We start from the raw sequence: 27,147 nt of genomic DNA, 5'->3' as shown, positions 1-27,147 counted from the left end.
AAACTATGTTAGAAATAACACTTCTGAACCACAGCTGCATCTTAGAATTTATTGTTTCATTTCAAAACAAAGATTAGAAATTCAGTTGTCTTTCACCTATTGAAACAACCACCACCTTTACATACACTGAGACCTCCTCACATGTAAGTTGTTTCAACGTACCCAGTATGGTATTTTACACAGAGGCATGTAGAATGTACCTTAAACACACAGAATCTTAAATGCATCTGTGGGATTGAAATAAATAATGTGCCACACAATGTTTTAAATATGCATAGAAAAACGTACCTTAGGCAGTTAGAAGATAAACAACAAAAAAATGCATAACACAAGGCATGTGTGGTGCTAACCTTTCTCAAACTGTGTAGTGAAGGCAACAAAATATATTAACAATACATAAATAGTGGCTAACAAATTGATCATTTATTTCATTTGGTATATGTATGATTGGTTTTGCTATGTTTTGACAAAAAATCAAGACTTCAAAACCAATTCTCCAGACCATGATTTAAGAGTACCTTTGTGACAAATCTTTCAGCTATGTTGCATACAATATTTTAAAAAGAATTCTTGATAATTACAAGAATCCAATACAAACATATAGGCATGTCAGTATTAACCAGAGAAGAGCTTTAACATGCTCGTTGTGTGTAATCTACTTGACTGAGGCAGTATCCATCATTTTCAAGATCAATTTCAGCTTTGAAGACACTGCTGCTTATATGTTTATACATGCGTATATATATATGTTTTTATATATATATATATATATACAAAGTGACAAACTTCCGTTAGCATGAGAGTGAAAATTCTAAAAATGTTATAGTTTATTTCCTCCTCTTACCGGTAAGAGATACTAATTGAGGCAGTACTTAGCAGCAAAGATGTGTGCACATTTTCAGCAAAATGTGTGTTGAAGTGGTTAATAAATATTAACTCTAGTAAACCTATGAAGTTCATGAAGGCAGTATGCAAATTGTTAGTACTTTCCCATAATCTTTAATGTGAGCAATCCAATGGCCTTTGCTACATTTTATTCTGTTGTTGTTAGACCAGCTCTGCTGCTGTCCACCCCCCGTCAACTACTGAGCATCAAAATCTGGCTTTGCCTTTGAGCAATGATGGAAACGTGACCCCTCTGACCTCCTGCGTGGCGTAATGCCTGACCTAAGCATCCCCCTCTAGAAATCACTTCCACCCATACACATCCTGCATGAGGACTTACTGACTTCTAGTAAATACAGGAATTGGGACCTTGGACACGAAGTTCTTGTTGCAGCAGGTGCTGATTTGTATTTTGTGGAATACTATGTACTTTGAGAGCTATAAAAACAAGGGCAGATAGTTTATCTTCCCATCACAAATGACCAATTCTGAAGTTAATGTGTAACATTTGCATAACATTTAGAAAGAGAAGTGTGCGCCTATCTAGAAAAACTTGTCAAAAAGCTACTTGCAAAGTCACCTTCGTGGCCTCCATTATTAAGGTCACATGATCCTACTGCAAAACAAAACTATTTTAAACTGAAGAAATACATGGGGTGGGGAAAGGAGGAATCTTATAATGAGCTGGTCTATTTTCAGTACAGAACGCCTTACCTCTGCAAAAGCAGTTACAAGGCTAGAATAGTTTCTATAAGGCCCCAGTTCACCATAGACACAGCTTCACTGTTTTCAAATTCAGATATTCACACGTATTTACTCTGCTGTCATAGGATCCAATACCATCACATTTAGAATTCTAGACCTGCAGTTTAACTTCAGGATTTAATTCTGAGGTTCAGTGCATCAGTACTGATATTTATGGAGAAAAAGATATCTGAGATCAGATGCTGCTGCAAGTCATGCTTTAGATTATTACCTGTTGAATAATGGATTCATACACTGTTCACATTAAAGCACCAAGGAAAACATTTTTTTTGGGTAGCGAGCAAGTTATAAGTACATCTTTAAAAATGTACTTCTAATACAAACACGTTTCATAAATACTTCACATAAATTAAACAACCGTAGAATGCCTAAACTGCACAGATAGAATGGGACCTCAAGCAACACTTCAATAATCGCAAGACTATTTCAAAATTGAAGTTACATTTCCACACTTGATATTACTTTGCAAATATTATTTATGCTAGCATCATCTTTTTTTTTAACTACATGAGAATGTATGGCAGAAATAATGCAATATTTTAAAGTGAATCTGCGATTACCCCTCTCGTAGTACAAATATGGTAAACCACATAATTTTGGGGAAAATCATTATATCAACATTTGGCAAGAAATGAAGAGAAGACAAAAATCTGCCACTTCAGCCATCCTAGGCAAATTCACTTCCAAGAACAAATCGACATTCCTGTTGAAGTACTTCAGATGACAGTTGTGTTCTCAGCCACGCTCATGGTGTTGGGATGCAGGACAAAAAACCTCCTCTAAAAGCAACTGAAGGCAGTCAAGATTGTTGCTAAGATCACGTTCTTTAAATATATTCTACTGATCCCAATTCAGGAACGTACTTCAGTATGCATGTAGACTGAAAGTTTACTAAATCAGTGCCACTATTACAGATAACAGGATGATGATATAATACTGCTGAACATAACAGCCTTCACTTAAAAATATTATGTAATAAATGTTAGTATAAACTGCTGTAAAAACAGAAATCCTTGAAGGCATGCAATTACTTCATACAAATATATGTAAACACAAAAGAGAACTCTCCTGTTAGTGGTTTGTGTTTTAGTGCGTGGCTCCACATGGATTGACAGAAGTCTGACAACCCATATTATAACCTGTCACCTGAACCTTGAACAGTGTCCCATCCGCACACATACAGAGCTTGAAGCGCAGCCAGTTGCCGTTATTGAACTGCTCCCCATAAGAAGAACTTGGCAGTCGCGATGGGCTGACCATCACAGTTCCATTCAGGATAATGCTGTTTTCCTATTAAGAGGGAGAAAAAAAAAGTACAACTTCTGATTTAAACAAGGCAGGTTGTTTTTGTAAAGGACAAGCTGGTTTAACGAATAAATGACATCTTTAGGATGGCTGTCGAAATCAACAGAATAAAAAAAAGTACATATAACAAGGTTTCATTTTTTAATTAAATTTGTGAATAATGCCCATGACATTCTCAATTATAGTCAGCAACATACTTTGCTGTTCCAGTGGTAGATCAATATTGAGAGAGACAGCAGTAGTGTGGCTTTTCACTTTACAGGCCTATTAGCAAATGCACTAAATCTAAAAATACGGACATGAAATAATCTCTAAAAATCTTAAATGAATGCTGGCAAGTCTTACTGTGGCAGCACGAAAGGTAGCACTCCTAACTGTATGCTCTGCTCCTTTGTCAAAGGTTGCTGACCCCAGTAAAGCCTCCAGAAGAGAAGACGAATTCTCTTTGGTATTTATATCAGTGCAGAGGCCAATAGCTTAGCTTTAATTGCATCGTGGGTTTTTAGCATCTAAAAAGTAGTAAATCGTTGTTACCTGGAAACTACTGAACCACTAATTAACAGCAAAGTAATATGCCACCTTTTAAAATCCTGCTCAATACACTGACTGCAACTAAACTGTTATGCATGGCTACTTTATATAAAATTTGAAACCATATAAAGCTACATCAGTTTATTATCAGCCTGAATTTGAAACTAAGCTGTTCAAAAAACGCTGATTTGAAATACTTACTGCTTTAAGTTCCATGTTACCCCCCATTCGAAACTCAATGGTCTTGCCTGTGATGAAAACACCTTCATTTCCACGGACAATAGCACGGCCATCGACCTTTATGTTTAGATCACTGGTCGCATTGCTGGTAATCTAAGAACATAAACAAAAAGAGTGCATTACAGATCAATGAAGATGTGTCATTTGGATTTGTCTGAGTAACTTTAATTACCTTAAAAATATTGCTACACAATTTAGTAAAAAACTTCAATGTACTTTTTGCCCTTCTGCCACTATGCCTATGAAGCTTCTGCCCATTTGTTATTTTCCACATTCACATTTAAAAACAAGGATTACTTAATTTTGGAAGGTATATAAAATAGCTTATTTTTGCAGTAAAAATAACACTTCATATAACAATTTTATGGGATACACAGTGAATGCTCATAGCAAATACAGGCTTCCTATTAGGACTGTTTATGTAAACGTACTCCGCTGTTTTCATTTAATCTGTTCCTCCTATAAATTTATAGGTTTGGATTTTTTTTTTCCTGGAACATACTATTTAATTGTTAGCCTTGCAGAGGAAGCACGAAGAAGAGCAAAACAAATTCTCTTTGTCCTTTACAGGATTGATCGATGCTTCCTAAGGCACACTCAACCCTCTATAAAACTACTGATAGTACTCTACTAATGTTATACAAAAGAACTATGCACTGTACTCTACCTGTAAAGCCTTTGTTATGAGTGATGATATCTAAGAAAGAAATTTTAGTCTGACATTAAGATCAACATTTTAAATGTACACACACCAACATTTAGGTTTTTTAGTTTTCTGATAAATAAAGCATATTTAATGTAGAAACCAAACTAAGAACTTGTTTAACCTAAAAGCGTGAACTGACACAACTCTTACAGTGTTGTGATTGTTCTCTACACTTTTACTCAGACTTCTGAAATTCCGACTGTATTAACATTTATCTCCAGTAGAGGCAAAATGATACATGAAGTTCTGGTAATTATTTTTTTAAGATCTTACTAGAAACAGAGAAGCTTTTCATAGAAATTTTATTTCTGAAACAGCTATCCCTGCACAAATGGATAAATGCTTAGCTGTCGTGGTTTAACCCCAGCTAGCAACTAAGTACCACGCAGCCACTCACTCACTCCCCCCGCCCCCCAGTGGGATGGGGAAGAAAATTGGGAAAAGAAGTAAAACTCGTGGGTTGAGATAACAGCAGTTTAATAGAACAGAAAAGAAGAAACTAATAATGATAACAATAATAAAATTACAACAGCAATAATAATATACAAATGATGCGCAGTGCAATTGCTCACCACCCGCTGACCGATGCCCAGTTAGTCCCTGAGCGGCGATTCCCTGCCCCCACTCCCAGTTCCTATACTAGATAGGATGTCCCATGGTATGGAATACACCGTTGGCCAGTTTGGGTCAGGTGCCCTGGCTGTGTCCTGTGCCAACTTCTTGTGCCCCTCCAGCCTTCTTGCTGGCTGGGCATCAGAAGCTGAAAAATCCTTGACTTTAGACTAAACATTACTTAGCAACAACTGAAAACATCAGTGTTATCAACATTCTTTTCACACCTAACTCAAAACCACAGCACTGTACCAGCTACTAGGAAGGCAATTAACTATCCTAGCTGAAACCAGGACATCAGTAAAAAGACACACAGGCCTACGTGGCATGGTATTCCGGATATTACACTCATTTAATGATGTCAGTTTTCATTTCTGTTCCAATTTTTAGGATGATTTACATTTTCAGAGCTGCATTTTTAGCTACGTGTAGTGGAATTTCTAAATAAGCTTGAAAGATCAGATTAGTAAACTTTTTTTTCTTATTCTACAACTAAGGCAGTTCTGTAATAAGCTTTTGAAAAAGTAAGTGGTAGTTAAAAGAGACATACCCTCTCTGTAGAGGCCTTTTGTACATTCAAGATTTTAACTCCATTTGGCAGATGAAACTCATGAGTTTCATAGTCCGTGCTGAACAAGGTATTTTGTGTCCGTGGGTCAACAAATTCCATGCCAATATCGCTGGTAATAGAAGTTTTGTCTTTTTCCACACTAAGCTTGGTTGTTCCTTGCTGAAACACAATCTTCAGAAACAAAGTCATGAAGTTAATGATGTTTCACATATACTGTTTATTAATACTGTGAGTGTAATTCCATAGTGTTGCTCACAAACTTTCAATTCATGATATAACTTACAGGCTGATTATTTCCAGTGATCACCAAATCTTCATTACGTCTGCCTCCTACAGTGCTTTTATATAATGGATGTATTACGCCCATGTCAGAAACTTGCTTAAACCGCAACAAGCCACTCTCATGGAACTCCATACTGTCACAACCATTGGGACCAATTCGAATCACTGCCCAGATAACTAGCGTAATCTGAAAGAGAAACACACATTTTCAAAGATTACTTTGATCGTTTGGATCTTCTCACAAGTATTGCATTAACTAGATGTTTTGAAAGAATTATTAATGCTAGTGTTTAAGTAAGCTTTAGGTGTGCATTTACTTTAGTCTGTTTAATTCCTACTGGAAACATCAGAACACATTTAATTATGAAAAGCATTTTGCATGATTTTTAGACTCATCTGAAATATTAACTAAAATAATTAGTATATACATAAAAATATACATACATTCGAAATTAAATGACATCCATAATTTAATCATCTTCCTGTTTAAGGGTAACCATGGTATCGTTAGCTAAACAAACATCCTAAACAAAGTAGCTCAGCTCAGGATATACTTCCCCTTGAACTACAAGAAAGCACCTTCACAGGTGGATGTCCAATTATGAAAAATAATTCACTACTTCTCATTGATCAAGCAATAAAAAGGTGGTAGTTACAACAACGAAGGTTTAAAGTACAGTGGCTGATTAATTCTGAATGCTCACGTGCAGCTCTGTTATTACATGTAAAATGTTTCTGGCATAACAGTTTATTCCGGATGTATTTGTAATGTGCTAATAACACTTTGCACATTTGCTATTACTGGGTTTTGGGAATGGAGAGACGCTTTCAAGGTTCCTAATTCTGTGTTACATAAATGGTAGGTTCCTTGCTGGAATCATGATAACCGAAATAATCATGACTGAACTTACAAGATTATTCCATCTAATCTTGCTCAGACTACAGAAGAACAAAAAAGAAAGGAGAAAAAAAGAGAAATCCCCTTCAGTACATTTTAAGTCTTTCTCAGCCATACTGGAATAAATTTTATTTCTCCAATAAACCATCAAAATGCAGTATGTCCTAATGTTGCTTACAGCCTAAGTATTATACTCACAATCAGATTGATGACAGCCAAAATAAAAAGAAGAACAATCACACAAATGGCCAAGTTGCCTTTCCTGCCACGTAACCCTGTCTTATGGAGACGGTCTTCATCAATTGGAATGTATCCTGCTTTGAAGTTACTGTTGTGCTCCTTATTAACGTTCCTGCGTTCCACAGCCTTCTCTCGCATAGACTTCTTCACTGGGCCGTTAGAACTTTGCTATAATACAAAGCATGGATTACCTGTTAAAAGGCATGTAAATCCCCTGAAATGACACACATATATGTGTGCAAAAAATAGAAATCTGAACGACTAGTGGAATATATTCGATATTATGCTCAATATTATATTTTGGCTTGCCACTCTGTACTTAAATACACATTTACAACCACTGCAATCTCTGCTAACGCAATGACTAAAATTGAAATCCAGATATTTTCAGACAATATGCTTTTATATCAAGTTTTTATCTCTTGGGGACAATCCAGGACATAATCCTGCAGGTCATTTACCAGTACACAGGATTTTAGTTCCCTCCATGCTAACGGGGTCTAGACTCTCAATGAGTCTATCCAAATGGAGCGCGGTGGATATGGTTTTTTAAGTTAGTTTGATAGCACAGAGTTTGCATTCAACTTCTATTGCTTGCATGCAGCATTAAGAAAAATACTGTAAGGCTTTAAACCTGGCATGGGGAACTTGGCCAACCTAGCTTTATTTAATCATTTGAAGTTACTAGATTGCAAGGGATATCGGGATGATGTAACAAATTAACATGTAGAGGAAACTCTTGTGGCTATTCATAGGGAAAATAAAGCTTTGATGTATTTTTGTAACTTTGTCCAAAATTTTGTTCCACCTCGCTGGAATGGACACAGGTTGCTATTTAAGTGTTCAATTCTTCAAAGACAAGGCTTGATCTTTTTGATGGCATCGTTTGTTCGTCTGAAATGAATCCCGCGAAGCTGCACCTTAAGCTTACCGCACTTGCATGTGTCTACACTGATGCAATGGGTAAAAATGTCTTGTTTTCTTCTGTTGCCGAAGAACAAGGAAATGGTGTTGAGAAAGGTGCTTGACCTGAACGGGTTTATGGAGGGCTTCCTCGATGATGTTCTGAAAGCCACCATAACCCTGCACAAACTCAGAACTGGCCAGGCAGGGAAACCGAGGGATGAGGTCTGTGCTCTGGAGAAAACGGAAATCTTGTACAGCAGGACACTAAGTATCTTGTCCTGACGACAGCGTGTTCTTGAAAGGATGTGAGGGTGAGATAAAACTCCAAGGTAGTTTTTTCACCAGGTAAGGCAGCACAACAGAAGACAGCGCCAGGACTGGGAGAACGTGGCTAAAACGGTGGAGCATCCACGCAGAACTAGACAGTGCTTCCTATGGCACCCGAGACAAGGCTGGTGCAGCACCGCGCAGGCACCTGGGGCTTCCTACCCACCGCTGCCGCGGGCGCAGACCCACAGACACAGGCTCACGCTGATTAAAAGGCCCGTGGAAGTGCAGGAGCGCCGAAAGACGAGCCCTTCCTTGAACAGCTCGGTTCTTCTTCCTCCGGCTTGCGTGGCGCTGGCAGAGTCCCCGTCCCACCCCTCCGACGGGGTGACAGCGACACCCCTTTCGACAAATTTAGCTTTTGTTCCCGCGTGGGACCTCGGATGCCGAGCCCGGATCTGAGCTTCAGCTTTATTTATACGCTGCCGCTGGGCTACCATACCGGTGCCAGCATGACGGACGACTGACGGCGCAGTCCCATAAATACCGACCGCACCGACCAGCTGCCTTCCGCGTCACCAGCTAGCGGCAGCGGCCTGTTTTACGCGAGACAGTTACATTCCTGTGCAGAAATGCCAGAACACTTTATTTCGAAGGCGGAAAGTGTTCTTCTTTGTCAGGGGTTCTGCGTCGGCGGGCTGGACGGCGCATCGCCGGGCTTTAGTAACGCGTCCCGCCCCGACAGCGGGCTCGGGCTGCCTCTCCCCCGCACGGCAAAGGCCGTCCTTCCCGGACAGCGCCGGGCGCGGCTCGGAAACGCCGTCCAAGCGCCGTCTCTGCCCTCCCCGGTTGGCGCAGGCGGTGGGGAGCCAGGGCGACGGGGGCGGCCCGCCGCCGCCCCTCACGCCCGCCGCGCCGCGCCGCGCCGCAGGGCTCCGGCACCAAACCGGCCTCGGCAACCGACGCGAAAATGGCGCCCCCGCCCGAGCGCCCCCTCCACGAGCAGCGCCCCTCGGCCGGAGCAGCCGCTCGGGCGGCTGGCCGCGGCCCCGCGGGCGGCGGGACGGGCATCGCTCCACCCTCGCCCCGGCGGGGACGGCCCCGCCGCCTCCCCGTGCTTGCGTCTCGGCGAGGACAGACCTGCTCGGAGGCGGCCGCCGCCATCTTCCTCCGCCGCTGCTGCCGCCGCCGCCGCTGCCGCCGCGGAGGGGCCGGCGGGCGCCCCCTTGCGGCGCGGGGAGGGAGGCGGCCGTGGGCGAGCTCGGTGCCGCTCCGCTCCGCCAGGCGGGTCCGTACCGCCGGTCGGGAAACGCGTTACCTGGCGGCGCCACCTGGCGGCCGAGGGGGTGTCCCGCGTCCCCCGTCCCGTCCCGTCCCGTCCCGTCCCGTCCCCGCCCCGCTCCCCGCCGGGCCGGGCCGTGGGGCGGCGGGCAGCCCCGGGGGCGGCCGCCGCGTTACCACAACCGAGGCGCGTCCTGCCTGCGTCGCCAAGGCACCCGCCGCCGCGCCCGGGCACGGCCCACGTTAACAATCGCGATTATAAAAGCGGCGCGAACGCGGGGCTGCCCAGAGCAGCGGGCCCGGGCCGGCGGTACCAGCTTTCGCCCCCCGCCCGCGGAGGGCTCCCGGAGGGACGGGACGGGACGGGGGAACCAGCCCAGCCCAGCCCAACCCCGGGAGCGAGCTGACATCCGGCCATGGCCGATGGCTTGAGAAGGCTGGTCGGCGCGGAGAGCGGCCGGGTGCTGCAGGAGAAGCTGGAGAGCTGGTACCGGGACTACGAGGTGGGCCGCGGCCGCCCGCGGGGGTGGGGGGGTGCGTGTGGGGATCCGCGTCTGCCGGGGGCCCGTACGGAGGGCGGCCCGCCTCACCCCACCCCGCGGGCCCCGAGGGGGCGGGAGGCCGCCGGCAGCGGCGCCGTTGCTGCGGTGCCCGGGCCCTGCGGCGGTTTCCGCGGCGACGGCGGGACGCGGAGCGGCGGCGGCCCCCACCCCCGCCCGGGAGGGAGCGCGGGTGCCCTTAGCCCGGTGCAACCGAAACGGGCAGCCGGCCCGGGGGAGCAGGTAGCGGCCGCCGCTTGGGGTTCGGTTTGGGACGTTGACCCGCACAGGCGCCCGGTTATCACGATTTTAACACCCGGTGCCTGTAGCGCTCGCAGCTGCAGCCGGTTTCTTTTCTGCCTGTGACAGGGCTCGCTGAAAGCGAGGACTGGAGGTTAAACGTGGTTATTTGAGCTGTAAGGACTGAGTCTGGATCAGCAAAGAGTTTTGCGGTAAAAGACGGGCAGATGGAAGGACCACGGGCGAGGGTGTGTGCTCAGAAGGAATCGCCTGTGGCCTGGGAATGGTCAGGCAAACCCAGGAAGAAGGACGCTGAAAGTGAGAACGGCGTTATCCTGCTTCCCAGCTCTTCTGGGTGGGAAACCTGTTAGAGCTGAGAGGCTGCTGCAAGACAGCTCAGCTGCAGAAGGGCTTCGGAAGGGGGGAAGCAGGTGTGAGGAAGGAGTTTTGGGTACGGGTGAGGAGAAGGCTGCAGATGGATGTAATGGAATGCATGCAGGAGTAAGAGGTAACAGGAGGTTGAGGAGGCAAAACACTGGAAGAAGTAGAGAAAGTGTAAAACTAGGGACAGGTGAGATGAAGGGACTTGAGATTTGACAATTACGAATTTCCTCAGCGGAAAATCTTGACAGAATTCTCACTCCTGTGTCCCCAGGTTTCATTAGCTTCAGGACACTGATAGTTGATGTGGTCATGAGCCTATAACCATCTATCGTGTGCTATGGTTGGTGAGAAGAGGTGCTGAGCAGAGATGCAGCCTTCTCAAGGGAAGTCAGTTCTTCTTTTACTTCATGGTATGTAGGAGTTTCAGCATATTAATAGCCAGTGTAACTTTTGGCAGGATTCATGGCAAAGGACGGTTTTAAGGAGGAGTTTGAAGGTAGCTGGTAAAGCTACCACAGAGTGCAGGACGCCAGAGGAGGAAAAACAGGGGCATGCACTTTAAAATCTTGCAGATGGATGGTGGAGGTAGACCTCAGGAGGGCTGAGCAATAGTGGGAGCTGAACTCCCCGTAATAGTGAGGAGGGGGTAGTCTCTGAGGTCTTGGGAAGTGAAGAGGAGCAATTTCAGGCTGCCATTGCAGAAAAGGAGGAGCTGGCAGATGGAAGCACCATGGGTGTCATGTCAGTGTAATGAGCTGGAAAAATGCACTTTGCAGTGGTATTCTGGTGGAGGCTAGCACGGTGAGACTGTGCTCCTTGAGGCCAGAGGAAAGCATGTTGCAGCAATCAAAGTGCAAGCTGACAGGGGCATGGGTTGGGAGTTTTAGCTGCTTTGGAAGCTTGTAAAAACCATATGGAGCCGTTAAAGCCTGAAGATCTAGAGGGTGATCTATGTTAAAGATGATACACAGGTTACAGATAAAGATTAAGGAAGCAGGTACAAAGTATGTGTTCTCCTGGCAGGTGCAGTAGGATCCTGGACAGATTAACCCCATCAACTCCTTTTCAGAATTGCATTTGCTGGAAGTGGTGTAGGTTTGCTGTTCTGTTGTTTCCTAGGCATAATGCTGGATTTTGCCCATTCTTCAGTAGTATTTGTTTCAGTTGGTAACTCTTAAAAATCAGATGAAATTGCATGGAGGACTCATGTGGCTGTTGACAAAGCAAGATAATAGCCTTATGTGTATTATTTCAGCTAATAGGGAAAATCATATTTTGGACGAATACATTTTTTCATCCAACAATCTCTTATTATTTTAAAAACTCTGTGCTGAAAGATTTTAACAGTTTCAATTATTTTTTAATTATTATTATTCAATTATTATTATTTAACAGTTTCAGTTATTATGGTTGTTCTTTTGGAGATATTTGTGGATGCATCTTCTTTATAAATGGGGAAAGGAGTAAGTTTTCTCAAGTAGTGAATTAACTGGGTGATAGAAGTCCTGATTTCTTGTTTGTTTGCCTATTAATGTGAACCTTTAAAGATGAGTATTCTAGTGGATGCAGTAAGAAAAGGTTGTGAAGATGTAATTATAGGGGGGGGGGAAATGTCATGACCATAACAGGAATAATTTTAAGTAAGAAAGCCCAGGCAGATGTATTAATACACAATAATTTACAGATTAATTCCTGTGATCAGAATCTGAACCGATGCTGTGAAATAATAGAATTGAACTCTGAGATTCAAGGGCAGCTCTTCACAATCCTCAATGAAACATCTCGAGAAGGTAAATCAGTGCCTTGCCTTATTACTAACACATTTCACACGTGTCATCTTTTCAAGCTCTGGCTCTTTCTGTAACTGTTCTCAATTTCTTAATGTATATATTTTCTTAGGTGGGCATTATGCAGGTGTGGAAACAATAAAAACTCGTCTCCTGCCATGGCTAGGGACTTGTTTTTCATGTGCTACTTCAGGAAGGCTCTTTGAAACCAACCTCTCTCTCGCTCAGGTATGTAGGAAACTTATTTTAAGGGAATAAAATGGTGTGAATTTATAGCTGCAGGAGAGCTTTAATGACTTTCTGTTAATAATAGCTTCCCTCCCTGATTTTGATTAATGAAATATGTCCGTAGTTGCTCATGGAGACAACTATACTGTTTCTCTGTCTCATCTCGCGTGTCCTTTGAAAGGGAAATCAAAGAGGTTGTTAAAGTTACTTTTGGCCTTCTAGGGCTTATGCTGTTTCACAACAATGAATGTCAATATGGAGGAATTTGCTTTTAAGAGAAGCTATGTTCTTGTACAGCCTTCCTTTTCTAGGTAAAGAATTATGCTGCATTTGCAGAGACATCATAGAAGTATTTATGCCATATGTCTATTAGTAAAACCTAACGCTATGTGAAAATACATGTGTAAGCTGAAGGTGTATATAAACTCCATGTGTTTGTGAGCTCCTTTTATTTTTTTTGAAGAAAAAGATCTTTGTTTAGTATCTCAGCATTGTAATATCCCCAGAAAGAGGGGGGGGTGGGGGGGGGGAAGTGCTTATGTCCATCATGATACCACCACCTGCCTGACGTGATGTTTGGAGTTAGTATGTATTTGGTATTTACTGAGGGGGTTGTAGTACTTACAGTTTGGCAGAAAAGACAGATCTTCTGTGGCTTTGTGCTTTGAAACAAAAGAAGAGTGTTGGTTGATGCAAACTAGGGGAAAATATTGAAGATCTTGAGATTTGACAGTGATGCCTCCATGTTCTCTGACTTCTTATTTTTACACCTCTTCTGTCAAAGTCTTTGACAATTGAAATAAGGACAAATGAAAAGTGATATCCCTTAAAAGTCAGTCTAGATTGCAGGAGTAGGGTTCTGCCAGAAAAACCCAAAATGTAAAATAATGATGTTATTAAATGACACTACACCCGGTGCACCAGTTATGGGTTTGTCATTGCATGTGATATTCAAAATTTAATGTAATGTCATTACTTATTTAATTCTGGTAGTATGAGGCAAATCTATAGGTTGTTAAAAACAGAGCTGCATGTGTAGTAGCGTGCTTTCTGGAATGACAATAGTTGCCTCCTCTGTTCTAATAACTTTTTCTGTTATTTTGTGTAAGTGAATTTCCCAAAACTTCACTTGAGTTGGTGATATAGTCAGTCAGAAGATGACTGACTGGAAAAAAATCCATGCAACACATCTTCAAGAACACTTTGTTCAGGTGTTGTATATACAGGTAGCAAATCTGCATATGCAGACCTTCCATATTCTCTATCATGAGGTATAAATGAAGTGAGTATTTTTCTTAATATAATTGAGTCTTTGTTTTGTGTGCCTGGAAGGTATTGCTTATGTCTCTAGAAGGTATGCAATTGCTTTTGTTTTCCATTACTTTAGAAATTAGCTTTACTGAAATGTTTAGAAATACATCTGCTAATAATGCTATACTACATTGCTGAAGGATTCTGTAAGGTAGAACATTCATGCAGTGTGATTTTGTGTTTCACTATAGGATTCAATTGAGAAAGAGAGGCAGCTGAGAGAGCTGGCCAGCAATCAGACTTTTCAACTGCAAGAGCTGCAGGAAGAACTGACTTCAACTCGTCTACAGCTCAGCCATGTGCAACAAGAGTAGGGGAATTAACTGTGATTCTTTTTGTTTGTTTTTTTGTTTTCAACAAGCCATATTTTTTTCTCGCCATCTAAATACTGATGGAGATTTGTAAAATGTTTCATTTCTGGCTTAAACTCAGAGCTTCAAAATACATCTAGGCTCTGGATTGTCCATGTGTGTCCAAAGTGGGCTACAAATGATACAGTCATACCCACATACATAAATTGTCTTGGTAGGTTTTGCTTCTGACAGAGGAGTTGGAAAACATGCCAGTATTCTAGATAAAAGGGGTTTGTATAATGCGTGACCATCCCTGTGGAATTCTAGTCAATGAACTGTTGCATGCTGAGCAAACCTTGATAAAAATCAATTGAGTAGCTATAGTGCAACACTTATTGAAGGACCTACAACATGTCATAATTATTTACAGTATGTAATTGGTATTTGAACATCTAAAAAGATCAAAATCCCCTGTGGTAAGATGGAGGAAGAAGGAGAGACAGATTTTCAAATAAGTGACTAGGACTGAACAATTTTTGTCCAGTTGCATAAGACATATTTTGTGGAGCACTGTAGTCTCACAGTGATTTAATTTCTTCAGAAACAAATTTGTGCAGTTAGTGCCAGTTCCAGGGCCATTTCAGAGGTAGCTCCAAGTGACAGAGGCTTTCTCATTCATCCTATTAGCATGAGAACAATGAATGCTCACAGTCCTTTGGTCAGTACAATAAGCGATATAATTTAATGCTCTTACTAAGTGATTCCAAGAATATCAAGTTCTCAGAACTGCAAACTGTATTAGATAGATTAAAGAGGTTCAATAGAATATTTCATCCTGTATCCTAATTTTGTAGATATCTCCTGCTTTCATAGAATTGTAGAATCACAGAATGGTTTGGGTTGGAAGGGATAGTCAAAGTTCATCTAGTACAACGCCTCTGCTGTTGGAAGGGACATCTTCCACTAGATTAGGTTGCTCAAAAACCCATTCAACCTGACCTTGAACACTTCTGGGGATGGTGTACCCACAACATCTCAGGGCAACCTGTTCCAGCATCCCACCACCCTCATCATAAATAACTTCTTCCTTATATCCAATCTAAATCCTCTCTCTTTTTGTTTAAAACCATTACCCCTTGTCCTGTCAGTAGGGGAAAAAAAAAATTAAAGTCTTTCCTCTCATGGTTTAAGCCCAGCTGGTAACTAAACACCACGCAGCTGCTAGCTCACTCCGCCCCCCCCCCCCCCCTCCCTTCTGATGGGGGAGAGAATTGGGGAGGAAAAAAAAAAGTAAACTTGTGGGTTGAGATAAGTTTAATAGAACAGAAAGGAATAAACTAATAATGATAATAACAATAATAAAATGACAATAATAATAAAAGGACTGGAATATACAAAACAATGATGCACAATGCAATTGCTTACCACTTGCCGACCAATGCCCAGTTAGTTCCCAGTGATCCCCCCAGGCCAACTCCCCCCAGTTTATGTACTAGGCATGACGTCGCATGGTATGGAATATTCCTTTGGCCAGTTTGGCTCAGCTGCCCTGGCTGTGTCCCCTCCCAACTTCTTGTGCCCCTCCAGCCTTCTTGCTGGCTGGGCATCAGAAGCTGAAAAATCCTTGACTATAGTCTAAACACTACTGAGCAACAACTGAAAACATCAGTGTGTTATCAACATTCTTCTCATACTGAATCCAAAGCATAACACTGTACCAGCTACTAGAAAGAAAATTAACTCTGTCCCAGCTGAAGCCAGGACATCTCCCCATCTTTCTTATAAGCCCCCTTTAAGTTTTGAAAGGCTGGATAAGGTCTCCCTGAAGCCTCTTCTCCAAGCTAAACAATCCCAACTCTCTCAACCTTTCTTCATAGGAGAGGTGTTCCAACGCTCTGATCATTTTTGTGGCCCTCCTCTGGACCTGTTCTAACAGGTCCATGTCTTGTACTGGAGACCCTGGAGCTGGACGCAGTACTCCAGGGGGAGTCTCATGAAAGGGGAAGAGAGGGGGAGAATCACCTCCCTTGACCTGCTGGCCATGCTTCTTTTGATGTAGCCCAGGTTACGGCTGGCTTTTTGCCCTGTAATGCACATTGCCAGCTCATTTCTAGTTTTTCATCTACCACTATCTCCAAGTCCTTCTCCACAGGGGTGCTTTAATCCATTTTTTCCCCCAGTCTGTACTGATGCTGGTGATTGCCCCAACCCAGGTGTATCACCTTGCACTCAGCCTTGTTGAACTTCAAGAGATTCACATGGGCCCACTCCTCAAGCCTGCCAAGGTCCCTCTGGATGGCATCTGTTCCCTCAAGAATATCAACTGCACCACTCAGCTTGGAGTCATCCACAAACTTGCCAAGAGTGCACTCAATCCCACTGTCAATGTTGTTAATAAAGATATTGAACAGTACTAGCCACAATACAGACCCCTGAGGGACACTGCTAGTCACTGATCTCTGTTTGGATGTTGAGCTGTTGACTACAACCCTGGGCATAGCCATGCAGCCAATTCCTTATCCATCAAATCCACATCTCTCCAATTTAGAATCAAGGATGTTGTGTGGGACCGTGTCAAAGGCCTTACAGAAGGCAAGGGAAATGACATCGGTTGCTCTTCCCTTATTCACCAATGCATATTAGTATCTCTCATGTCTCATTTTGGATGAGTGCAAGCATTCTAATTGTTCATTATCAAAAAAGTCTCTCAGTCAACTCTGAGTGAGTTAAAGATCAGTGCATCCCCCTGAAAAGAAGAGGACAAAAAAATCTTGTGATCTCGCAGTATACATTAAATATCAAAAGTGACAATGTGGGACAGAGAAGGACCCCACAAAGTTTGGAAGAAGGGAGAAGTTTTTTGTTCTTGATATTTCAAATGGTTTGCCAGAATTAGGTAATCTTGCAAAATAATTCCGGCCTGAAAGGTTTAATAAGCAAAGAAGTTGTTCTCTGTTGTTATTTCTAACTATAGAGAAGGGTTGTGGGAGATTGGTGGATCTTATTAACATATATACCTGAGGGGAGGGTGTAAAGAAGACAGAGCCAGGGTTTTTCCAGTGGTGCCCAGTGACAGCACCAGAGTCAGTGGGCACAGACTGAAACACAGGAAACCCTTTTTTACTGTGAGGGTGACTGAGCAGTGGCACAGGTTGCCCAGGGAGGTTGTGAAGTTTCCATCCTTGGAAATATTAAAAAGCTGTTTGGACACGGTCCTGGGCAAACAGCTCTAAATGGCTCACTTGAGCAGGGGAAGTTGGACCAGAAGACCTCCAGAGGTCCCTCCCAAACTCAACCATTCAGGTATATATAAAGATAGGTTTAGGGGTGAGGCATTTCATCCTATGCTCCTGTGTGGATAGAAAGAGATTATTTGGTGAGCTGGAGTAAAGTGTTGGATGGTCAAGGTGAGGACAAGGAAAGTTATGCGCTGATACAGATTGGAGTGAGCGTGTGGCAGTTTGCAGTACAAGAACAACTCATTTTGGGCTAGCTCCTGTGAGAAGTGGGAAATCAGTGGTAAAGCTTTTGTACAGTTTTGCGAGTTGCATTTCTCTGTGCAGTCAGGTCAGAGAGGTGTTTGCTGTGGTTTGCAAAGGTAGAAGTCTGGAAGATGGAGGGTTGGGAGGAGGTAATTCAAGCAGTGATGAAGTCATGCATGAAAGTTTCAGAACTGATCCTTTCAAGGTGGTGCAGTATGGAGTCATGATTGTGTAGTTATTGGCAGATGGGACAGGTGCAGGAGAAAGAGAATTCATGTGCCAAGATAGCCCATCTATGGACAGTGAAGTCACTCTGAATGCTGTAAGTTGTTGAAATAGATGGAGAAACTGGAACTGAGTCTTAATGAAAAATAATGGATCATGGCAAAATAATTCTGTTATTGCATGGTCAGATATGACTTTTTGTAAGCTATTTGTGTGCTGATAGTCTGCACAAAAGCCCACTGTGATTGTTTTCATATGTTAAATTGGTATGGACTTGGTCTGCTTAAACAGTCAGTTTGGCATATTAAATTCTCTGGTAGAATCTCTGCCTTTACCATGAAGGTTATTTTATTAATTTTTCTTGCAGTCTGGCAAAAACCCAGTTGGCTCTTGAAGACACAAAGACCAAATCAGCCACTACTCTTTTGGCAGCAGAAGATGAAATTGTTCAGCTAAAAGCAGCGTAAGAAAAATTGAATCTTGGGGTATTTGTGGCAGAAGTCAGCATGCAGAGACACAGTCTGTCATTTACCTGAGTGGGTTCTGTTTATTTTGTACTGTCCTATGCTATAGGAAAAAATAGGTCTAGCTCCTTAACATCCCGTAGCTTTGTTTCTTGGCGTTATATAAAGAGAATTAACATAAGTAGATCCATGTGAGAACTCTTATGGCTGAACTTCTATCCTTTTTTCTTTAGGATAGAAGAAGGATTACTTTGAAACTAGCAGCTTGATAGTATTTGAATCTTGTAGATGAAGTTAAATAGGAGAGAACCATATTCTGAATATAGCCGGAAACCATTGTTTGCAATTTGCTATGATGCTCTTGGAAGTAGCGTGTGTGTTAAATAAGAGATACTTCAGTCTCTCTATCTTAAGATAAAGTTCTTTATATGGCTTTTTATTTTAGACCATTTTTGCCAAATCCTTTTGCCCGTCTGCACAGAAGTAATGGCTATTGGTAATGCTGATGTCTCTGGTTTAAAAATGTTTTTTGAGTTTCTAAGTGTGTTGGTCACACCTGGGAAGTTAATCTGGATCAGTAAGGGTGCAGCTGGGGGACCTACCCTTCCATTTCAATATAGGCATCCTTAAAAATAATTTCCTTTTATGGCTTGACCTACAAGCAGTTCTAGAAGCAGTAATAATTCTTCACTCTTATGAAATGTAGCCCATGTCTTATTTGGGTGGTGGGTTTTTGGTGGTTTTTTGTTGTTGTTTTTGTTGAGTTTTGGGGGTTTTTTTTGTGTGCGTGTGTTATATTATTGGAGATGAACACAAAGGTAGTTGAAATTAATTCCAACAGCATGTGAATTCTTGTGATAACTGACATTTCAACAACAGAAATATAGTCATACTTGTTAAATAAATGCTTGCAGCCTTTCAGTTAAATAACGTTGCTGCTGTTAAAAATGGAGGAAACTTGACTTTGCTGCTTACACTGTAGGAAAGGATATAACTGTCCATGAGTTTATCTTTCCTTTTAGGGCAACTGAGAGGATGAGTTACTCCTGATGAAAATACGCAAACAAAAAAACCTTAGGCCACTAGAGTTTTTACTTCCAGTATCAAGTTGAATATTACTTGTTCATATCTGGATATTTATCATTGCTTCTAAAATAATGTTAATTGTTAGATTTTATCCATGGACTTTCCTAGCAAGTGTTGATCACTTTGGATTTTAATTTTTTGGATGGCTACGTGGAGTATAAAATCATATTCCCCAAAGGTGGGCTCTTTTGATTTGTTGGGTGAAAAGTAGCTCATATAACTCCTTGATTCTTAGATATAACCTGACTGCTGTCTTCCTGTTTAAAACTATTAGTAGGGAATAAAGGATCTCACAATTCCCATGTGTAGGTCTTAATGCAGACTGGACAGAAATTCATGTTGTATTGGTTTAAGTGATAACTGTGTAACGGTTTCTTGGAAAGACACACACCGTCACTCCAAATGTCCACCCCTTCCTTCTTCTGCCCCCAGCTTTATATGCTGAGCATGACATCAAATGGTCTGGGATATCCCTTGGTCAGTTGGGCTCAGCTGTCCCGGCTGTGTCCCCTCCCAACTTCTTGTGCCCACCCAGCCTACATGTTGGTGCGGTGGGGTGAGAAGCAGAAAAGACCTTGGCTCTGTGTGAGCACTGCTCAGCAGTAACAAAAACATCTTGGCATTATCAACACTGCTTTCAGCACAAATCCAAAACGTAGCTCCATACAAACTACTATGAAGAGAATTAACTCTATTCCAGCCAAAATCAGCACAATCTCCACCCTTTATTCCATACCATTTACGTCATGCTCAGGTCCCACACTATCCAATACAACCTCATTAACCACCCCCACCGCCCCCTTCCCATCCTTTGATATAATACACAGATATCATTCCCTTAGTCTGTGAACCACCCCTATAAAATGTCTTCAAAATGTCCACAAACATCCACAAAATGTCCATTGAGTTCATTTAGTCCATGACTTTGGGCTCCATCTGTTACGGTGGTCACTCAGGACAGGAGAGGTAGTGTGTTGTGTGGAGTTACAGGGCACCAAAGCCAGCTCAGGTCAGGTCACTGCTGCACTTGCACTGCTTCTTATAAGGCTCGTCCTCCATTGGTTCAGGTTGTTCCTGCTATAGTGATTGCTATAACATGCAACTCGAATCCCAGGTTACAACAAGTCAAAGGTATTGCCATTACAATCTCCACCCCTGGTCCCTTTGGACCAGATCATAGGGTTTAACGTTGCAATGAACTCCTCTCCTTGCCCCTGCTCTGGCTTGGACTTATCCACAGGCTGCAGTCCCTTAGGAGTGTGCATGCTCCAAGTGTAGCCTTCTCTATGAGCCACCGTCTCTTCAGGGGTATATCTGCTGCAGCATAGACTTATCCACAGCCACGGTCACTTTGAGGTGCACCTGTTCCAGCCTTATCCATGGGCCGCAATGCCTTCAGAGATAGACCTGCTCCAGCATGGCCTTGCCCACGGCTGCAGGCCCTCCAGGGGTGTACCTCCTCTGTTGTGGGCTTATCCACGGCCATGCGCTTTCAGCTGCTCCAGCATGACCTCATGTACATACACTGGTGCTTCAGGGTGTACCTGCTGCAGCATGGACTCATCCACAGCCACAGATGCTTCGAGGTGTACCTTCTCCGGAGTGGACTTATCCTTGCGCCACAGTCCCTTCAGAGGTATACCGGCGGTGGCACAGACATAACCATGGCCACAGACATTTCAAGAGGTACCTGCTCTGACGTGGACTTATTCATGGCCGCAGATGCTTCGGAGTGTCTTGCTCCCACATGGACTCATTCACAGGTCACAGTCCCTTTGACTCGAGTTCACGCTGAAGTTCAAGCCTGTCCAGTACAGCAGCACAGAAACAGCAGCGATGCCCTGGCCAACTGCCAGCCCAGGTGCATCGCCATTGCTGTTACCAAAGTGTTCCCAGGCACAGCAGAGTAAGATGATCAGCAGTACAGCACTACAGCAAGCAGCAAGAGCAAAAAGCAGCCACTAATGAGCACTAGACTCTAATTTACAGTAAGGCAAGCATGCCCTGTGGCAAGCACAGGAGCCTGTCAATTAAAAGCTAAACAGCAATAACAGCTATAAATTCAATCTAGCACATTCCAATCAAATCTGTCATCATCTAGAACCCTTTGAGCCCCACGCTGGGTGCCAAAAAGGACTGTCATGGTTTAACCTCAGCCGGCAGCTAAGCACCACCCAGCCACTCGCTCACTCCTCCCCGCAGGGGGATGGGGGAGAGAATCAGAAGGGTAAAAGTGAGAAAACTCATGGGCTGAGATAAAGACAGTTTAATAGGCAAAGCAAAATCCGCACACGCAAGCAAAGCAAACCAAGGCATTCATTCAGCGCTTCCCATGGGCAGGCAGGTGTTCAGCCATCTCCAGGAAAGGAGGGCTCCATCACGTGTAACGGTTACTTGGGAAGACAAAACGCCATCGCTCCGAACGCCCCCCCTTCCTTCTTCTTCCCCCAGCTTTATATGCTGGGCATGACGTCATATGGTCTAGAATATCCCTTTGGTCAGTTGGGGTCAGCTGCCCCGGCTGTGTCTCCCCCCGACTTCTTGTGCCCCCCCAGCCTGCTCGCTGGTGGGGTGGGGTGAGAAGCAGAAAGGGCCTTGGCTCTGTGTGAGCACTGCTCAGCAGTAGCGAAAACTTCCCTGTGTTATCAACACTGTTTCCAGCACAAACCCAAAACATAGCTCCATAGGAACTACTATGAAGAGAATTAACTCTATCCCAGCCGAAACCAGCACATGTTGCCATTTGTACTACTGACAGAAGAATAAACCATTCCTGTTTTCCTTTGAATTCAAGAATTCCGTTATCTCGACATACTTACGGTTCATGTTAGCTCTCAGTTTAGTTGGCACTCTACATTTGCATCTTCTGCCTGGGTGTTCAATTTTTTATTGAACAAAGGTGATATTTTTCATGTTGTGTGAGTCATCTTTTCAAAATTTGAACCCTTTTAGTTGGGTAAAATCAGAATTGCCTAGTCTTCACCTGCCTGTCAAAACCAGAATCCTTCTAAAAGCAGAGAAAGTGCTCTTGGTCAGGACCAATCTGTGACACTTAGGGCAGGATTTTTTTTACACAAGGAACAGTTAGTCAGGAGTGTTCTTTTCCCCTTTGTCTGTAAACTTGTTTTTTTGAGACTTTAAAACAGCTGATCTCCTTCCTTTTGTCTATAGTCTGTCTGTCTCACATACTTAAATCAAAGCATGTTTTGCAAGACATCTTGGTCTCCTGGGCTGTTAGAACAAATGTGGTCTAGACTCAGTATAATTAAATTCTATAGCCAGTATAAGCTTTTGTTATATCAAGAGATTAATTATACCAGGATTTAGCTATTTGCTGCAAAATTGTGAAGGAAAATAAATTTTTTTTTAATTAGGGGAAGACAAAAAATGAAGTGTACTGAAACCTATTTTTATATACAGACTGAACAAAATCCTGTTAGTACTGTTATAAATGGAAGCTTACTACTAGCGTGCTTAGACTTGTGCCAAGGTCTAATCAAACTTAATATAGCCAGACGACTCACTTGGAAGTAAATGAGGTCAAGAGGACTTTTCTTTCTTGATCTGCTGTACGGAGGACCTGTTATATAGATTGGCAGGAAGAAATTTTGACAAACATAGTTGTAATTAATAACAGCCAGTATGGTAGCTTGAATCAGTTACCTCAAGAACTTGCAGTGTCACTGTTGCAGAGGGCTCTTAAAAGCAGGTTAAAAAGTCATCTGGCCAAAAATTACATAGGTGCAGTTGTTCTTGCCTTGAATTTCGAGGCAATCTGACTGAATGAGTCGGGCTTAGCCCAAGGGCTGGGGGAACTGTGGGGAAGTTTATCATTAATGAATTGTTTGAAACTGGAGAGTAGCAGTGGGCTTACTTATCCAAACAGCATTAAGTAGACACTTGACACAAATTCTCAAGGCTATTGTATTTTCTCCTGAGAAACTGGTTGAAGATGCCTATGTTATTTTTAAATGGTTAGGTGGTGGAGTGTAAAATGCTAGTTATAGCCTTAAAATAAAAATGGGTTATAAAAACTGTTTTGATTTTTCTAAGAACTATATTTTGCCTTGTTGGTTCCCATTATATTTTTTGCAGCATCTACATCTCTTCAACCTTAACAGAAAGATGATAATAGTCTCTTCATTTCAGATTAATATTTAGCAGTATGAGTGAATGAACTGCTAAATGAGTGAATTCACTCATTAGAGTGAATGAACAATAAAACAGGGGAAACTGAATACTGCATAGATTTAATTAGCATGGAAAGGATTAGTGTTAAGGCTTACAAAAGTCAGCTTTGGTAATTCATAAATATGTCTGTCTTAAAGTTGCTTTTTCCTTTTTTTTATTTAGTTTTTCTTACAAAGAAAGAAACATTCATTTTCAGTGGTGGCTTCTCTTATGTTTGTGACTTGCTATATGACTTGTGATGAACAATGAAAGGTGCAGGTATTTCTGCTGGTTTCAGTCTGTCATGTGCTCTCCTGTTTTGTTTTTTTTTGGTTTGGTTTTTTTTTTTGTGTGTGTGGGGGTTTTTTTCCCCCTCTCCTGATAAAGGCAGGCCTATAATTAAGCATCTGTTTGTATTTGTAATCATTATCTGCTGTCATGATGAAAAGATGGAAGCTTTGTGGATCTCACAGGAGTGAGATAAAGACCATCAAAAATTGCTTTAAAACCTTCTGAAAAATGCCCATGTGAATAGGGGTAAATAACAAAAAGAAAATAATATAGAAGTGAAATGATTACTTTTTATTTATCCTTTCTGTTGGATAGTTATTAACACTGCATTGTCTGTCTGCATTGTCTATCGTGGCAATTTAAGGAAAGCCTGACTAGTGTCTTGTGTATTATATAGGGGGTTTTTTCACCTTTTATTTTCTTGGTACATAATGATTTTCCCCCATTTCTACCTCTAGAACTCATCTTCCCAAATCTACTTTCCTTTCCCAGTTGTTCTTTATATTAGAATTCTTTAACCCTCTTTTCCTGCTACTCTGCTAGAAGTCCTTGCTGGAGGAGCTGACTAAAGACTTCCATGGGATTGTAGTAGTATCTGCAGCTTTTCCTACCTAGGTTAGAAGGACAGGCTTCCCTCTTAGCAGATGTGCTGGCTTTATTACCTGTGGTCCTCTCAGTCAGCCTGTTCCTTAAAAAGTCAGAACAGGAAGCTTGTCAATTGATAGGTGTTACAGCTTTCATTGATTCAGATCCTAAAAAATCTCACCAGGGTCCTTCAGTAAAGAAAAGGAAGAACAGACTGAATGCCTCCAAAATAAATAGAAAGCATCCTTTTTTAAAATTTTTTTGTTTTTTTTTTTTTGTTTTTTTTTTTGTTTCTTTCAGAAAGAGGAATGCAGTAATACACGTGTTAGGTAGAAAAGCAGAGATGTTGGGATACTTGCTACCGTTAAGTAAGAGTAAAGGAGAGAAGATAAACTTGCTTAACTGGTTGTCTGCCAATGTTTAAGAAACACTGCTTCTCTTGTGGAGAGCAGGAGAGGAATCATGAGCTTTTGATATGACTTGAATAACATAATTGGTAATATCCTTTGACTGACTAATATATTCCAGCAAAGAAGAAAACCCAAGGACCTGGTATAAGAAAATACCTAGAGTCTTGAACTGTAGGAAAGAAAACTGAGCTAGTTTAGTTACCATCTTAAATATGAGAAGGAAACCAGTTTCTTTCTTAGACCTTATCATCTGAGCTAGTGCAAGGACACTAAATGTTGACCAGTGATCTCTCCTGTAACATAAAGTGTAGTGTAGCCAGTCTCCTGCCACAGTACACTTTTACATTTTAAAACATAGTTAAGAGTATGCTTTGGAGTATGCTTTTTTTTAAACTCTTAATTACCCTGTATTTCAGCATAAGGAGCTTGCTTAATATTTCTTTTTCTGTTCTTTTTGTTTGGTGATGAGGATTAATTGATAGGTGGTTTGCATTGGTAGAAGGACATCTTGTGACTGACTTTATTCTCTGTGGTTAAGTCTGAAGACTTCCTGTGCCCAAGAGAAGGATGCCCTGAGGAAGTTAGATCGTCTGAATGACTATGAGCAGCAGATTCAAATACTGCGGGATGAGATTTCTATCCTGGATGCCCAGAAGTCTGTTCTCCAGAGCAGGTAGAGGCATTATTCAGAGGGGTCACTGAATCAGAGAAATTGTTCATGTTTGGTAGCATGAATTCCCTCCTCATTTGAAATTGAAGTATAAAGAAAAACTAAGTTTTTGTACTTTGTTATGAAGGAGTATAAACTCTTTAACTGATTTCTCCTACTGCCCAAATGTTTTAATTTCAGGCAGCTGTGTTAAGTTTCTGGCAAAACAGCAAAGGCAGCAGCTTTACAAAATACATTGAGAGCAACTGTACAGGGTAAAAAGAGATGGTTAGGTTTTTTGTTTGTAAGTCCTCTTTGAATACTGCATCATTACAGGGCAGAACTTGTTGTTATATTCTCACTTGTTTGACTTTACAACTCTTCAGCGGCACTGAAAGAGGAACAAATCTCCTAAGTATTACTAGTTAACATATTGTTAACAGAACAAAGTGCTTGGCTGTACACATTTTAGGAATTACTTTAATTTTATTGTTAGCCCATAAAATGTATTGACACAAATGCCTTCATATTAGACTAACCAGCTGCAGGTTTACTTCTTTAATTATGTTGGCTCAAAATCTCGCCTTACCCCTGTAATAATTAAATTGACACAAAACTCTGTGCACTACGCAAAAGCATCTGACAATGGTGAAGTGACCTCATGCTTCTTCATATGTCTGTCATAGGTTTGTACGGAGCCGCTCTCCTTCCCCAAGGCACAGTGAGAGCAAGTCACCTAGTCCACTTCCCCTGAGGAGCTGCTCACCTGGCCGAGCCAGGCGTACAAATGCTTCACGTCGTGCCTGCCTGGTAGCTCGCTTTGGTGACATTTATGCTCAAGAACGCTTGGATGCAGAGACCATTTTGAGGGGATACATCAATGACATGGAAATGGTGCAGAGGATAATATACATTGCAGCTGTGGTAAGAAAAAAATGGTATTTCTTGTTTTACAGAAAGGCCAGAAGTGTTTTATAAAATATTATGGCTGGATTGGATTAAACTGTGTGTAAATCAGCATTTCTGTGAAGTATGGAGAAGAAAACTTCTCTACTTTTTTCCCTTTTTATTTTCTTTTCTTTCCCTCACATTTTTACATTGAACTCTCAGTTTAGTGTCCTTTTCTGACTGTCCTGTCCCAACATTAGAACAGAGTCAGTGATCTACAGTACAGATGCTGAAAGGGGTGCATAAGAAGACTGAATAGCTCTGAAAGGTAGATGATTCCTGCACTAAACAACACAGACTCATTTAGATTAATTCTTTTGGGAATACTACATTTTAGAAAGCTAAAAATTTCTCCAAATCATGCTTCCCTCTTGCCTGTAGCTATGTGCTTCTCTAGTTTTATTGGAAGGCTTGAAATCGCCTAGATACCTCATATTTACTATAAGCTCAGTCAGAAGAAATTTTTTTTTGTTTTTCTGTCCTTAATCTTCTTTTCTAGAAAATTGATGTACATACCTGCATCAGAGAGGCAGTGTGCCTCTTAATGTGTGTGATCCCAAGCACAC

General features: G+C 42.1%; 2 protein-coding genes across 5 annotated transcripts in view; one reads left to right on the top strand and one right to left on the bottom strand.

Annotated features, from left to right (window-relative positions):
* Positions 1–35: 35 nt before the first annotated feature.
* Positions 36–9,402, bottom strand: SGCB (sarcoglycan beta). Its single transcript, XM_049831095.1, has 6 exons — positions 9,349–9,402; positions 6,994–7,203; positions 5,899–6,084; positions 5,595–5,786; positions 3,688–3,819; positions 36–2,940 (listed from the first exon to the last, which is right to left on the bottom strand). Exons 1-6 carry the CDS (start codon positions 9,370–9,372, stop codon positions 2,737–2,739), a joined length of 948 nt encoding a protein of 315 aa, XP_049687052.1. The 5' UTR covers positions 9,373–9,402; the 3' UTR covers positions 36–2,736.
* A 201-nt stretch (positions 9,403–9,603) lies between these two features.
* The window catches only part of SPATA18 (spermatogenesis associated 18), a 144,605-nt gene continuing 127,061 nt past the window's right edge, over positions 9,604–27,147 (top strand). For 3 of the 4 annotated variants that reach the window (XR_007509886.1, XM_049831754.1, XM_049831746.1), the window contains exons 1-6: positions 9,604–9,992; positions 12,337–12,442; positions 12,552–12,667; positions 14,170–14,288; positions 25,523–25,657; positions 26,320–26,557. Coding sequence is in view for 3 of the 4 variants with exons in the window: in XM_049831754.1 (XP_049687711.1) it covers positions 9,906–9,992; positions 12,337–12,442; positions 12,552–12,667; positions 14,170–14,288; positions 25,523–25,657; positions 26,320–26,557 (801 nt within the window). In the remaining variant the exon portion in view is untranslated. Of the gene's footprint in view, positions 9,993–12,336; positions 12,443–12,551; positions 12,668–14,169; positions 14,289–18,345; positions 18,442–25,522; positions 25,658–26,319; positions 26,558–27,147 lie in introns of all 4 variants that reach the window. The other variant, XM_049831768.1, reaches the window with a different exon arrangement.

The sequence above is a fragment of the Accipiter gentilis genome, chromosome 3 (genome assembly GCF_929443795.1).
Source record: "Accipiter gentilis chromosome 3, bAccGen1.1, whole genome shotgun sequence".
Classification (NCBI taxonomy): Eukaryota; Metazoa; Chordata; class Aves; order Accipitriformes; family Accipitridae; genus Astur; species Astur gentilis.
This window is presented reverse-complemented; position numbering and strand designations above follow the sequence as displayed.

Coding starts and splice junctions, on each gene's coding strand:
- SGCB (XM_049831095.1), bottom strand. CDS start 9,372: ATGGCGGCGGCCGCCTCCGAGCAG. Junction 5,787..5,898: donor TCACTGGAAATAATCAGCCT/GTAAGTTATATC, acceptor TTGTTTCTGAAG/ATTGTGTTTCAGCAAGGAAC. Junction 3,820..5,594: donor AAAAGGCCTCTACAGAGAGG/GTATGTCTCTTT, acceptor TTATGTTCTTAG/ATTACCAGCAATGCGACCAG.